Genomic DNA, 12,639 nt, shown 5'->3' with positions numbered 1-12,639 from the left:
AATGCCCATGCACAACCACGTGAGTACCCCAGCATCGTTCGTCAGCAGCTGGGTCTGTGGAGGGTTGAGCACTCCTCCATGTAGTTCCTTGGAACTTGAAGCCACACCCCCACACCAGCACCCTAGCAGAATATCTCCAAGACTACGGATTCAGCTCCCACCTTTTGTTCAGAGGATAAATTCACACAGAGGCTATCCTGTGCCCCCCTGAGCCTGCAGAGTGGGGAAGCTGAGTTACAGTGGGATGTCCAGGGTTAGGATGATGCCTAGAGACCCATCTGAGCAGCTACCTCAGTTTCCCCACTTCAGGGGCAGCCCCGCATCCTTGGCCAGGACTGCCCACCTCTTCCTCTCCTGCTTCTACTCCCAGCACAGGCACCTCAAGGCTATAAATAACATAATAGTCCAAAGGCCAGAAATCCGTGGGCTTGTATTGGCCATACTTTAATTGGGGCCCACCGGCAGCCAGGCTGAGAACTCCAGGCTGGAGTAGCCTCGTGCTAGGTGCAGGCACAGGCCCAGGCCTCCCACAGAGGGTGCTGACAGCTCAATTCCCAGTCCAAATGCAGGTACTGCCAGATCTCTAGCTGGGAGCGAAGAAGTGGCAGGTGCAGCAAGCCAGAGTCCCTGAGCAACAGCCAAAGGTGAGCAGAGGCACTGACACTGTGGAAGCCAATGGGAGGGGTGCAGGCAGGGTGAGTGGGATCTCCCCACTGCAGGGCAGGGGCCTCAGGGGTCCTCTGTGGAGGCCCGGGTTCCGGAAAGCAGGCTTAGTCTCTCCATGTCCTTGCTGTCTACTTCCTTGCTGTCTGGTATCCCTGTGGGAGGAAAGAGGCTCAGTCAGCCCCAAAGAAGACAAAGGTGCTCTGGGACCAGGCCTGGGCAGTCTGTCAAGAAATCTTCTAGCTTCCATTTTTAAAATAAATTCCAGATCCAACCCCTTCTCCCTACCTTCAATGCCATCACCATGGTCCCAGCCCCACTGCTCTCCCTTGATAGCTGCAGAGCTTCCTATGGTCTCTCTGCTTCAACGCCAAGCTCCTACAGTCTGTTCTCGACACAGCATCCAGAGTGGTGCTTTTGCAATATGAAACAGATGCCTTGGGACTTTTCACAGTGCTCCCATCTCACTCAGAGTTAAAGCCACACGGTCCCTACAAGGGCTCCCCGAACTCCCCATACTCTGGCCCCATTACTGCCACCTTCATCTCTATCCTCTTGCCCCTGCTCCAGCCACACTAGCCTCCTTGCCGGTCCTCAAACACATCAGGTACATTCCCACCTCAGGGCCTTTGCACTACCTGTTCCCTCTGCAGGAAGCACCTTCCCCAGAGAGCTGCATAGCTCACTCCCTCACCTCTTCCAAATCTCTGTTTCAGCGTCACCTGTGCAGTAAGGACCTCCCTCACCATCCTTTCAAAAATTGCCCCTACCTACCTGCTCCTCTCCACCCACTTTCCTGCTTTATGTCTCTCTGCAGCACTTATCATCTCAAATATACTCTATCTTTTCCTTTTTCTGTTGTTTTGTTTTGTTTTTTGTTTTGTTTTTTGTCTATCTGTGCCTTCTAGAGCACTGGCTCCATGAGGGCTTGGACTTGGCATTCACTCCCCAACATCTGCAACCTTGCCTGCCTGGCACATAACAAGGGCATAATAACTATTTTTGAATGAATGAATAAATAATTGAACAAGTAAACTGGCCAGGGGCTCAGGGGGTGGCCAGTGTTCCTTGCTCCTACAGAGTTTAGCTCTGACTCCGGCATGGGTAAGAGAGGTAGGGGTACCTGTGTCAGGCTGCCTGGCCTGGTCCTGGTCTCCTTCCAGGTGCAGTGCAGCCAGTAGGAAGCAGCCGCCCCCCAGGGCGATGACGAAGGTGCAGCACAGAAAGCTCTGCTGAAGACTGAGGAAACGTTGCAGGTAGGAGTCGGGGCGCCTGGCTCGCAGGGCGCTGGAGATCTACAGAGGAGGGAGGCTTGGTCTGCCAGGTCCACCAGACCAGCCTCTAGGTCTCACCACGTGTAGGTCCCCACCCCCCAGACCTTTCCCACCCCCCACACACTAGGGCATGCCTGCAGCTCAGCCGCCCACCCAGCCTTACAAGTCCAGTGAGATAGGGGCTGCCAGCGTCTCCCAGGATGTGGCCCACTGTGATCTGAAGCGCCTCTGCTGTCCCTCGGCATCTGGGCACCACCACTGACTGCAAGACACAGGAGCACCAGGGGAACTCCCCAAGTGAGGGCAAAGAGTAGATGCCCCTCATAGCCAGCCCCTGCTCCCCATTTCCCAAAGACTTGCCTGGGGCTGTGATAGGTTGGCCAAGAGAGTAAGATAAGAGGGAGTCAATGACCCCAATGCCTGAAGCCCCACCACCAGAATGTCAGACCCCTCCAAGTCTCAGGAAGTCTCCCCAGTCCCCCAGGATGGGGCTGCCAAGTCCCCTGACGAGGGATACCCCTCTTGAAGGTTTGCTCTTGAACCAAGTGGGAACCAGGCATGGCTGTGACAACAGAGATGGGGCTGGGGTACCCCAGCTCAGGGACCCAGGAGTCAGTAGTGCAGGCTGGTAGGGTAAAGAGTGGGTACCAAGCCAGGTGTCTACATGTGTGGGCACTGGGTGGGATGGTACAGACAGCTCACCCCTTCTCTCAGGAAATTCAAGCCCCACTGGACAGACACCAAGGCAGGCTTGGTTGGGAGGCCCACAGGACTCCACGGAAGAGAGTGGAGAGGTTAGAAATATGAATTCTGGAGTCAGATAGTCGGTGTTCCAAACCCAGATCCCCACTCAATAGCTGTGTGACCAGGCCAGGTGCTTCGCCTTTCTGTGCCTCAGTCTCCTCATCCCAAAATGGAGATAAAAACTATACCTACATGGAGGGTTGTGCTCATTATTATTCTTCATCTGGTATCTGGAGCTTTATGTGGACATCAGACAGAAATAATGCCCCATGATTCTAGGAGGCAGAATGCTTCCAGGCATTTGAGCATGCTATGCTTTCTGCCTGGCAAGCCTTCCCCTCTCTGGTCCAGCTGGAGCATCCTTATTTGGCCTTCAAGATTGACCTTTAGGTCATCTCCTCTGTGAAGCCTTCCCAGAGTTCAAGGGTCTACCCTGAGCTCCCACAGCCCCTATGTGTACCCCTAAGTGGACACATGTCCCCCACAATTGGGACAGTTCCCTCTTTGCTTCTTACCCTTACATTATCTTGGCAGCAAAGCTCCTGTCTTATTTCTCTTGGGCTCCCTGGGGTACAGCAAGGTACCAGGTACAGAAGGGACTAGCTGAAAGTATGCCAACTAAATAAATCAAGTAGAACCATCTGGGAGACTGGTCCCAGGAGAAACCCTGCCAGAACCCAGGGCTGCAGCAGGAGGGGGTGGGGTGGAGGAAGGGGTTCAAGCAGAAGCCACAGGTCACACGGTCCCTACAGGGCACCCACAGGAGAGCTTCCCACCACAGAGCCTTATCCCCAAGACCTAAATGTCCACAATCTGAGAATAATAATGATAATAATTATTAAATGTATTAAATGCTTCCTGCATGTTTTTATATATTATATGTATATATATTTTGTATATCTATTAAACCAAATCATGAGAAAGATACAATTATTATCCACATGTTATAGGTGAGGAAATCTTCCACAGGAAGGGTAACTTGCCCAGGATTGCCCAGCCAGGAAACTGCAGGGCTGTGGGCTTTGATTTCAGGCCTTCTCCCTCCATGGCCTGGCCTTTTGACCACTCTGCTGCTGTGAACAAGGAGGAATCTTTCCAGGAATGTTTATATGTTTGTTCTAGAACATTTGGAAAATAGAGAGAAGGATAAAAAGGGCAAGTTCATCCTTAGCCCTGCAAACAGGTAACTGGCAGGGAGATTGGGGAAGGGCATTAAGGGCAGGGGAGAGTGTGAGCAAAGGTGTCCCTTTGTGAGCAGGAGCCACAGGGGATTTGTGAGAGGGGCCTTGTGGGTGGGCAGGGCAGAGTGGCAGGAATCACTCCTATGGGTAACTAGCTAGTCCCAGAGTCACTGGTGCTGAGCTACTCTTTCCAGGTGGTGAGAGAAGCTGGGCCTCCCACCCATCACCACCACCTGCCAACAGGCCTAAGAAGGAACTGACCACAGCTCTGCATCTTCCCTAAGCTCTTCCTTCTCACCCCATAATGTTGTGATTACTCACTGGTGGTTCTGGGGAAAAGGGCAGGGCCTCCTAGAGGATGGGATCTGAGTGTCCAAAAAGATGGTTCCATCTTCCCCTCCCAGGCATGCCAACCAGCTGGGCCAACACCAAGCCACTGCTGCCAGTGGCAGAAAAGGTAAGTCTCCCCCAGTCTGTTCTGGGTCCGCATTGTGTCTCCACATAATCAGGGGCCACAGCTGGGCCCACCAGCAGGTGGAGAGTCCAGCTGGTAATTTTAGAAGTGAGAGGCTTTTGGGTTCCCAAAACTCCAGGCTCGCTCTATTCTGAGACAAAAACACCTCTGTTTTTGACTTTCCCTTCTTAGAAGAGCTATTCCCTTTATAGCCTGGGGCATAACCAGCGCCAACCACGGGCCTACAGAAAGTCAGAGTGGCAACCACCAGGTGCAGACTTCCTGGCAGCCTGCCTCTTGCAATCCCCACTCAGTCCTCACACCCAGACACCCCTGGGAATGTGAGCAGACAGCTATCTGGGGGGCAGAAAGCAGAGCAGGGAAGAATTGAGACAGGGTCAGCAGGAGAAGAGAAGGGTGATAACTCTTCAGGGGGTAGGAAGAAATCTGCTGAGGAGGAGGGAGATGAGCCTGGCAGCTGGATTCCAGAACCCCAGAGGACAGATCTGGGAGAGGGAGTGAGCTCCCCTTCTGCTCTACTCCCCACTCCTGGGGTGAAACTGGCTCTGGGGTACCCCGAGTGGAGCCCAGAAAGATAGGAGGGTTGGAAGGCAGGTGGAGACACCATCAATAGATTCGGGGAGGCAGAGATCTCAGCCTGAAGAGATGCAAGCCCAAGAGACACAATGTCAACTTTCCAGGAAACACAGCCTTCTGGGGTCCAGCCAGGCTAGAGGGAGCTTGCTAGATCTGAAGTTGTTCCGGGCTGTGATGGAGCCAGATCCTTTCACCAACAGAGCCACCAGGAAACAGGGGCGATCCGGACGCTCCTTGTCAGAGGGTATGTGAACAATGGGATGAACAGTGCTCATCAGAATTTTGCAGGGGATTCATGGAATAGGGAGCTGGCTGCGCTAGACCAGTGGTCTCCAAGTATGCTGTGAGAAACATCTACATAAGGATCACGTGGGAAGCTCATTAGAACTGCAGATCCCTAGACCTCAGCATAATCCCACTAAATCAGATGCTGAGGATAGAGAGCCTAGAAGCTCAATTTGCAACAAGCTCCCCAAACCTGAATCAATAAAGTTTGAGAACCACTGGACCAGAGAGAGAGCCTCTGAGGTCTCTTCTCCAGAAAAAATCTGGCTTCTCCTACTTGTGGCTAAGCGATCAAAGAGAGTAGTGCCCCTGAGACGGGACTGACACGGAGGCCAGAGAGGCCTACACCGACTCCTCAGGCATATGTATGATGAGGGTAGCACAGCGGTCCCCAATCTTTTTGGCACCAGGGACTGATGCTCCTATGAGAATTTAATGCCTGATGATCTGAGGTGGAGCTGAGGTTGTAATGCTAGTGCTGGGGAGCGGCTACAAATACCGATGAAGCTGGGCTTGCCTGCCGCTCACCTCTTGCTGTGAGGCCTGGTTCCTAACAGGTTGGGGACCCCTGGAATAGCAGATATTAGTTAACTTGTCATTATAGCCTGGGAAGCACAATCGAGGGCCTCCTCACTCCCTGGAACGTACCTGATTAGACTGCCTGTGCCTCAGGAGCAAAAGTAGGCCAGCAGGTGGGACCTTTCTGCACTTCCTGGCACACCCATGTCCCCACACAGTTCCTGCCCCCATCCTATTCTAGGCTGCTTCCCCCCAGCCCCTTCACCCGCCACTCCACATCCTCCTGGCCCTCTCTCCACCTTTCCCTCCTTCCCGCCCCTGGAGGCTACTCCTGCCTCATCTCCTGAAAAGCAACACCAACTCCTGCCAACTCCAGCTCCCATTCTCTCTCTCCTGTCTCCTCAGCACATCTTCCTGTGTGCGTGGTCTACACTGCAGGTCTCCTTCATTCCCTACTCTTTCCTCACCCTGCTCCAAGCTGGAGTCTGCCCCTCCATTCCACAGACCGGGTACTCACAGCCTGCCTGCCCCTCATCTGCATTTGGCCAGAGGCCACTCCCTCCTTGAGTGTCCCCTCTCTGCCAGAGCACTAAGCTCCAAGGGCTGCAAGAACTAGTCCAGCTCCCACCACCAAAGTATCCAAAAGCAATCTTTCATTAAGGGGCTTAAAGAAGGTAGGAAGGAAGTGGGGCGTGACATAAAGCCTTCCTGGGGTAGCGGGCCTTGCTAAGCTTTGGGAGCTGGAGGCCTCTGAGCCAGGGAAGAACACCAGGGAGCACCAAGTGGTCTGAATCATGGCCAGCCGGCCCCCTGGGCAGCTCCAGATAGCTCCCCAGCAAAGCTAGATGGGTCAAACTATGGCTGAGCAGCCCCACAGCCCTCCCCTTCTCCCCGACCTCTGCCCCAAACATACACACAGCTCTACAAAGAGCCTGTTCAGCCAGGTTAATCATTCTTTCAAACACAGACACTGTGGGGGACACAGGCGCGGTCTTCACATATCTGTGAGGCTGTCATGTGGAAAAGGGAGCAGCACAGTGGGGGGCAGGCGGAGGAAGCTGCAGGTGGCAGGTTTCAGCCCCATCTGAACCATCTGAGAAAACAGCTATGTTAGAGTTAGGGGGTAGTTACCTGTGCCTAAAAGTAGGCAATTCCACTAAAGAAAATGTTTGTCGACACTTTCCTGCTTCCCCATTTACTGAGCGTTTCCTGCAGTCTCTCTCGCAAACCCTGCCAGGCTGGTATGATTAGCCCTTTTTATAGACAAGGAAACTGAGGCCCAAGACATTCAGAAGGTCTGTAGCCAAGTATGGGCAGGTATCCAAGTTTTCTTTCTGGAGAAAGAAGAGAAGATCTGCCAGTCCTGCTGCTGATACACCCACTCAAGACTCAAAGACAGAGTAGGCCTGTCTGCACCTGCTGAGCCTGGCCCATGGGAAGGGGGCAGAACAGCTAGATAGGAAGTAAGCATCCAATCACAGTAATATTCAAGCAGGCCTTGTTGGCTAATTAAATGACTGCATTTCTCCACAGCCCTTTCATTCTCAGATTCTAGGACTCTAGGATATCTCTGGGAGATGAAAGATGAGAAAGTAGAAACCTCTGACTAGCTATCAGCACCCTGGCCAGCATTCTCTGTGCCAGCCACAGGGCAAAAGCTGCCCACGTATCATTTCATTTCTTCCTCACAATAACTCATCAGGCATTTTCATACCCATCGCCACATGGGGAAACTGAGGCTCAGAAACACAAAGTGAATTGCCTAGGTCACATAGCTAGTAACTGACAGAAACAGGGCTGAAATCCAGGTCTGTTTCCTGAATCCAGGTTTGTGCCCCAGCTACACCACCCTTAGGACAGCTCTCAGCCAACTGCCAAGCTGCTGTTTCCCTTGTGCCCAGCTCTGACCTGTGCCAGCCTGCCAAGAGGCAGGAGGAGGGCTCTTGTGGTCCCCCTAGGTCTGAGACTCTGTGTTATTCACAAGGGCACAGTCTATCAGTGTTTAAAGCCCTTCCCTGCATGTCTCCGAGAAGGAGGCAGGGAGGTTGGACTCTGGACCTAGCGAAGTTATGTGGTCAGGACAGCATCAGGCCTCATTATAGCCTGAGCTGGCCCCCTGGCTTGACATGGGAGCTGGGGCGATCTAGACTCACCTGGGCTCAGTGGCTATAGCCCTAAAGTCCAGCATGCCCAGAGTGGGGGCCAAGGAGCTTGCTTGCTGAAGAGTGTAGTCAAGAAAGAGGGGAAGAGGGAGGGAGCCCTGGAGTCAAAAAGCCTGGGCCCCAGTCCTGGCTCGGTGCCTTTGCATGTTGTGTGACCTTGGTCTAGGCACCTGCCCTCTCTGAACCTCTATCTGCTCATCTGCAAAATGGGAAGTGATGGTCAGAGGAGATGTTTGAGAGTGTCAGGGGGCCCCTGGTCAAAGACAACTGTTCAGTTACCTTGATTCCCTACCCCATGATCTCTGAAGCCCCTCCCAACCTCTGGGCCACTCAACAGCAGAGGTCCATCCCTGAGCTGAACAGACTTCAGCTCCCACTGCTCAAGAGGCCCCAGGACCAGCCCCCACTCTGACCCCCACACCTACCAGCAGGATGTCTGCAACCACTGCCCAGTTGCAGGACAGAAGCAGTTCCCCAAGGGCCAGGAACACCTGTGGACAAAGGGAGGCCAGGGTGAGGCTCCCCGGACTTCAGTCACCTACCCCTCCCAGCACTGACTCTTCCTGCCTGTGGAGAGGGAGACTGAGGCTCCACAGAGGAAAGCACCAAACTCATTGGGTAGACGAGGTCTAGAACTTTGTTTCCAGTTGCAGCAGCCTCAAAGGTGGGTAGATATTCCCATCTAGGCAAGCTGGCAGCCATGACTCGAGGGTGGTGACAGGGCCCACTCAGGCCTGAGAACAGTACTCTCCCTGATGGATGGCCCCCAGAGTCTAGCTCCTGAGGTCACCTGGGGAGCCCAGGGAGGAAGCAGCCAAGACACCCAGTCCACTTTTAAAGGTAGGGAAACAGACTTGAAGAGGAGAAAAGCCCAGGGACTACTCAGAGCTTACCCACCCCTTCTCTGTGTTCTCCTAAGGCTTGAGCACACTGATAAGGTGCCTATTGTGTGCCCCCTTCCCCCACCCTGCCCAGATGTCTGCTGGTGACTGGAGGCCACTGCAAGCCTGTCTCTCCCAGCTCCCTGAACCCCTGCCTCATGCCAAAGGATTAGGACAATCCTCATTCCACTTACTCAAGAAGAGTTTAATGAAGCAAGGAAAAAAAAAGTCTTATTTCTGCGAGCTTCCAAGAGCTTATGGCTGGAGTGGAATTAGTCATTCCTGGAGTCACGGGGCTGTGCCCTGGGCAGCCGAGGCCCTGACTCCCAAAGGCCCATAAGCACCCAGGGCAGAAGAACCAAAGGACCATTGCCTGCACACCTGCTGCGTGCCAACCATGTCCAATCTTGTCACCCATCTAACCTCTCAGCCACCTTATAAGGCAAATATTATTAAACCCATTTCACAGACGAGGATACTCAGGCCCAAGGTAATATATCAGGCCACTTTCTGGCAAGCCTCCCACCACTGTGGCTGTCCCTTTAAAAGATGAGGAACAGGAGGCTGTGATGGGGAAGACTCTATAAAAATTTCAGCAGCCACAGTGCCCAGTGAGGCTGGCAGGAAGGAAGTCAGAGGAAAGCCCAGGACGAGGAGGGCCTCCAGGCGGAGGTGGCACTGACCAAAGCCTTGAAAGGTAAGTAGGATCAGGATGGGCTGAGAAAAGCCCCAAGGCCATGCCAGGCAGAGGATCCATGAGAGCAGAGGCAGGGAGGCTGAAATGCACCCACCATGCTGGTTGGGGCAGAAATATGGCCCAGTGCAATGGAGAAAGAGAAGAACCCACTGAAGAGAAAGAGCAGCTGTGTGTGTTCTCAGTCTAAGCAGTCCCTGGTTCTCTGTGCCCAAACTGTGGAACCCTTGAGGGCAGGGTAGGTAGGCACCCACAGGGGTGGGAATCAGATCTGCTGGCAGGTCAGGTCTCAGGTGGGGCCCAGACAGGCCACAGACCCACATTCCAGCCTGACAGGATCTGTCACCCCAGCTTCTTGAAGCCACATGAAAGCCCAGGCCAGGCTCACACCCACCTTCCCCACACATTCCAGCCACCTCCACCTGGACTGCTAGGCCACTCCTCTCCTCACACCTCCAGCTTGTGGCTGTCTTTCACTCCAAAGAGTGGGTAGCAGCCACTGGAAGCCATGCATTCTGCTGGTGCTGCAGCCTCCCATTCTGTCTCTCCCTGCTCCCCCACAGCCACAGGACATACTGAAATACACCTTTTCCTTCCTCCAGCTGGAGCAGGGTGGATCCTGACCCCAAAATAGAGCCGATCAGAGGGAGGCTGCAGCCACAATGGTGCCTTTCAGGCTGAACAGGCTGCCTGCCGGAGGATGCCAGATTTCCTAGGACACACCTGGAAACCAGCCTCCAGCCACAAATCCTCATCTCCACAAGGGAGGTGGCCGCTTTGAGCGGCAGAGGGCCTGGCTAGGGAGAGGCCACCTCTCAAACCAGTAATTACAGAGTCTCCTGAGGGGGCTGCTCAAGGAGGGGCTCTCCAACAAAGGGGTGTGACCTCCCAAGGAGGACAGGGCCGGCCCCATCCTTCCATGCTGGGCAACCCGAGGGAGGTCACCATCCTCTGGGCCTTGGTTTCCCCAACTGTACAACAATGGGGGTGGCCCAAATGCTCTGCCAGGAATCTCCAGCACCAACAGCCTGTGCTTCTAAAGCTGTGACTCTCGCTTGGCACTACTCATGTTCCCCACAGTGTGTGTGCAAACGAGTCTTAGAGTTCAGGGGCTTCCATGACCAATTCAGACTTGGTTCCTCAATTAAATAACTGAACAAACTAACTAAAAGAGCCGTGGCTTGAGATAAAGTCACCGTGAAGAATTTATCTGACTGTTTCCAGCTACTCCTACACAGGTGACTCAGCGCCACAGTGCCAGGCACCTCCTGGACACCCTCTCTTGAACTGCTACAGGCATCTCTCACTGACCAGGTTCCCAAATTCATTCTCTCCTCCTGTCCTCCCATGTCACTGCTCTCATCCAGTGTAGCGAAGCCAGCCAGGACATAAGCCCCAGACTGGCCACCAGCAGGCTGCCGAAGCTGCTTCTCTGGGAAAGCTTGTTGTAGGCCATCACTCAGGCCAGAGGGGGATGTAAGGGGCTCTTACATTACTTGTTCACCCTCGCTGCCCTCCAGTCAGTGAATCCTGTCCATTCTGCATCCTAAATGTCCCTCCTATCTGCCCATTCCTCCTGTCTGCTGCTGGTCTGGTCCAGGCCACCCCTTCTCTCTCCTCCTTACCAGTTTCCCAGGCTCCACTATCCTCACACCCACTGTAGCCCTGGAGGGGACTTCCAAAAGGGAAATCTGACTCTGCCCTTATCCCCTTAGTGCCTGTGCATGCTTCTCTGAACCCTGAGTTAGTCCCCCTGGGTGACAGGGCCTGGGAATCCTGCCTGGAGCCTGAGAAATGTGGAGCCCCTCGGCCCCTGGCCTTTTCCATTTCAGACTCAAGAGGATTTCCCCTTTAAGCTGGGGCAGTGATGATGAATGTCCCTGGCCTTAGTCCCCCCTGGCCACAGAGGAAGGCACACATACACACACCCACTCACACTGTAATACAGGCACACACTCACATACACACACAGTCACACAAGCATACATAGACACGTGCACATGCAAAACCTCACACATGTGTACACAAGCTTCAACACATGCACACTCATACACATGCACACATACATGCACACTTGTAACATGGAACACACATAAAACACACACCACATGTACATGCAAATACAAGTAACATGGATGACATCCGAAATATTAAAAGTGTGGCAAAAGTGCCAGCCAAACAAGTGGTGGCTGTAAACACTGGTACACACTTACTGGGGTGAACTTGCTGAAAAACAGCCTAGCATGTATACCTGCAAGCTTGTGGTCTCATAATACGGACAGCAAGTTGTACACACACGATCACACAGGTACACACAGTTATGCATATATACAAACATGCTTATGCCCTCACACTCATGCACATGGGCATGCGTACACTCATGCCTTCACACACATACATATTCACAACTCTCCTCCAGTACACTTGCATGCACAGGAAGGCATGGGGAGGGAGTAGGAGGAAAGATGGGGCCCCTGCCCAGAGAAAGCTCAGTCTCTATGGGGTGGTGGGGGTGGTGTCTTCACCTTGGTCCATCTCGGTCTTCCCATTGGGCAGTAACTGATCTCTGACCTGCAAAAAATGGATTCTAAGCCCCCCAGGAAGGAAGAAAGCAAATATCCCCCATGGGCCCATGGAGACTAGGGCAGAGCTAAGACTCAGTCCTCCCTTTTTACAGATCAGCTCCTCACCCTGTGTGACTGAGCAGGTCAGGACACAGGCCCCAAGCAGACTGGCCGCCAGAAAGCTGCCAAGCTGGCTGGCACACTTTACCCCCAGGCCTGCCAACCTGTAATCGCAAAGACTGGCTTCAGGGCACAAGAGCACCACCTGTTTCTCAGGGGCCAGCAACAGCCTGGCAGCCTGGTAGGCAGGCAGGTGGGGAGTGAGGAAATGAAGAAGCAGAGCTCTGGTGTCCTCCTAAAGAATTCAGCAGAGATTGTGGGCTTTCTGGGTGGGCTCTGCTGTCCACCCAAGAGGAGACAGCTGCCAGGTCTTGGCAGGGAGGTGGGGCCCTCAAAGGAAGGTCAGGTGAGCCTTTCTCAGTCCTTCTGAGGCAGCCCATGGCAAGTCTGGCTACTTGAACTCAAGATGCGAAAGAAAAAGGGCTTATTCAAGAAGTCTCCCAAGGGCTAAGTTGTAGAAAAGCCCCTCCAGAGCTGGGGCACCTGCATAGAGGCTGCCTG

At 53.7% G+C, this 12,639-nt stretch overlaps 1 protein-coding gene across 5 annotated transcripts in view; it reads right to left on the bottom strand.

The window, feature by feature from the left end:
* Positions 1 to 149: 149 nt before the first annotated feature.
* Positions 150 to 12,639, bottom strand: part of SPNS3 (sphingolipid transporter 3 (putative)) — a 42,342-nt gene continuing 29,852 nt past the window's right edge. For 2 of the 5 annotated variants that reach the window (XM_025040181.1, XM_006922214.3), the window contains 4 exons: positions 8,305 to 8,370; positions 2,101 to 2,199; positions 1,787 to 1,958; positions 150 to 818 (listed from right to left, as the gene is read on the bottom strand). In XM_025040181.1, the coding sequence (XP_024895949.1) occupies positions 730 to 818; positions 1,787 to 1,958; positions 2,101 to 2,199; positions 8,305 to 8,370 (426 nt within the window). In that variant the 3' untranslated portion in view covers positions 150 to 729. Of the gene's footprint in view, positions 819 to 1,786; positions 1,959 to 2,100; positions 2,200 to 6,026; positions 6,811 to 6,848; positions 7,052 to 8,304; positions 8,371 to 12,639 lie in introns of those variants that run through there. The other 3 variants (XR_003043297.1, XM_025040180.1, XM_025040182.1) reach the window with 3 other exon arrangements.

The sequence above is a fragment of the Pteropus alecto genome, unplaced genomic scaffold, assembly GCF_000325575.1.
Source record: "Pteropus alecto unplaced genomic scaffold, ASM32557v1 scaffold398, whole genome shotgun sequence".
In the NCBI taxonomy this organism is placed as follows: Eukaryota; Metazoa; Chordata; class Mammalia; order Chiroptera; family Pteropodidae; genus Pteropus; species Pteropus alecto.
The sequence above is the reverse complement of the archived record's forward strand: the minus strand, read 5'-3'. Positions and strand labels throughout refer to the sequence as shown.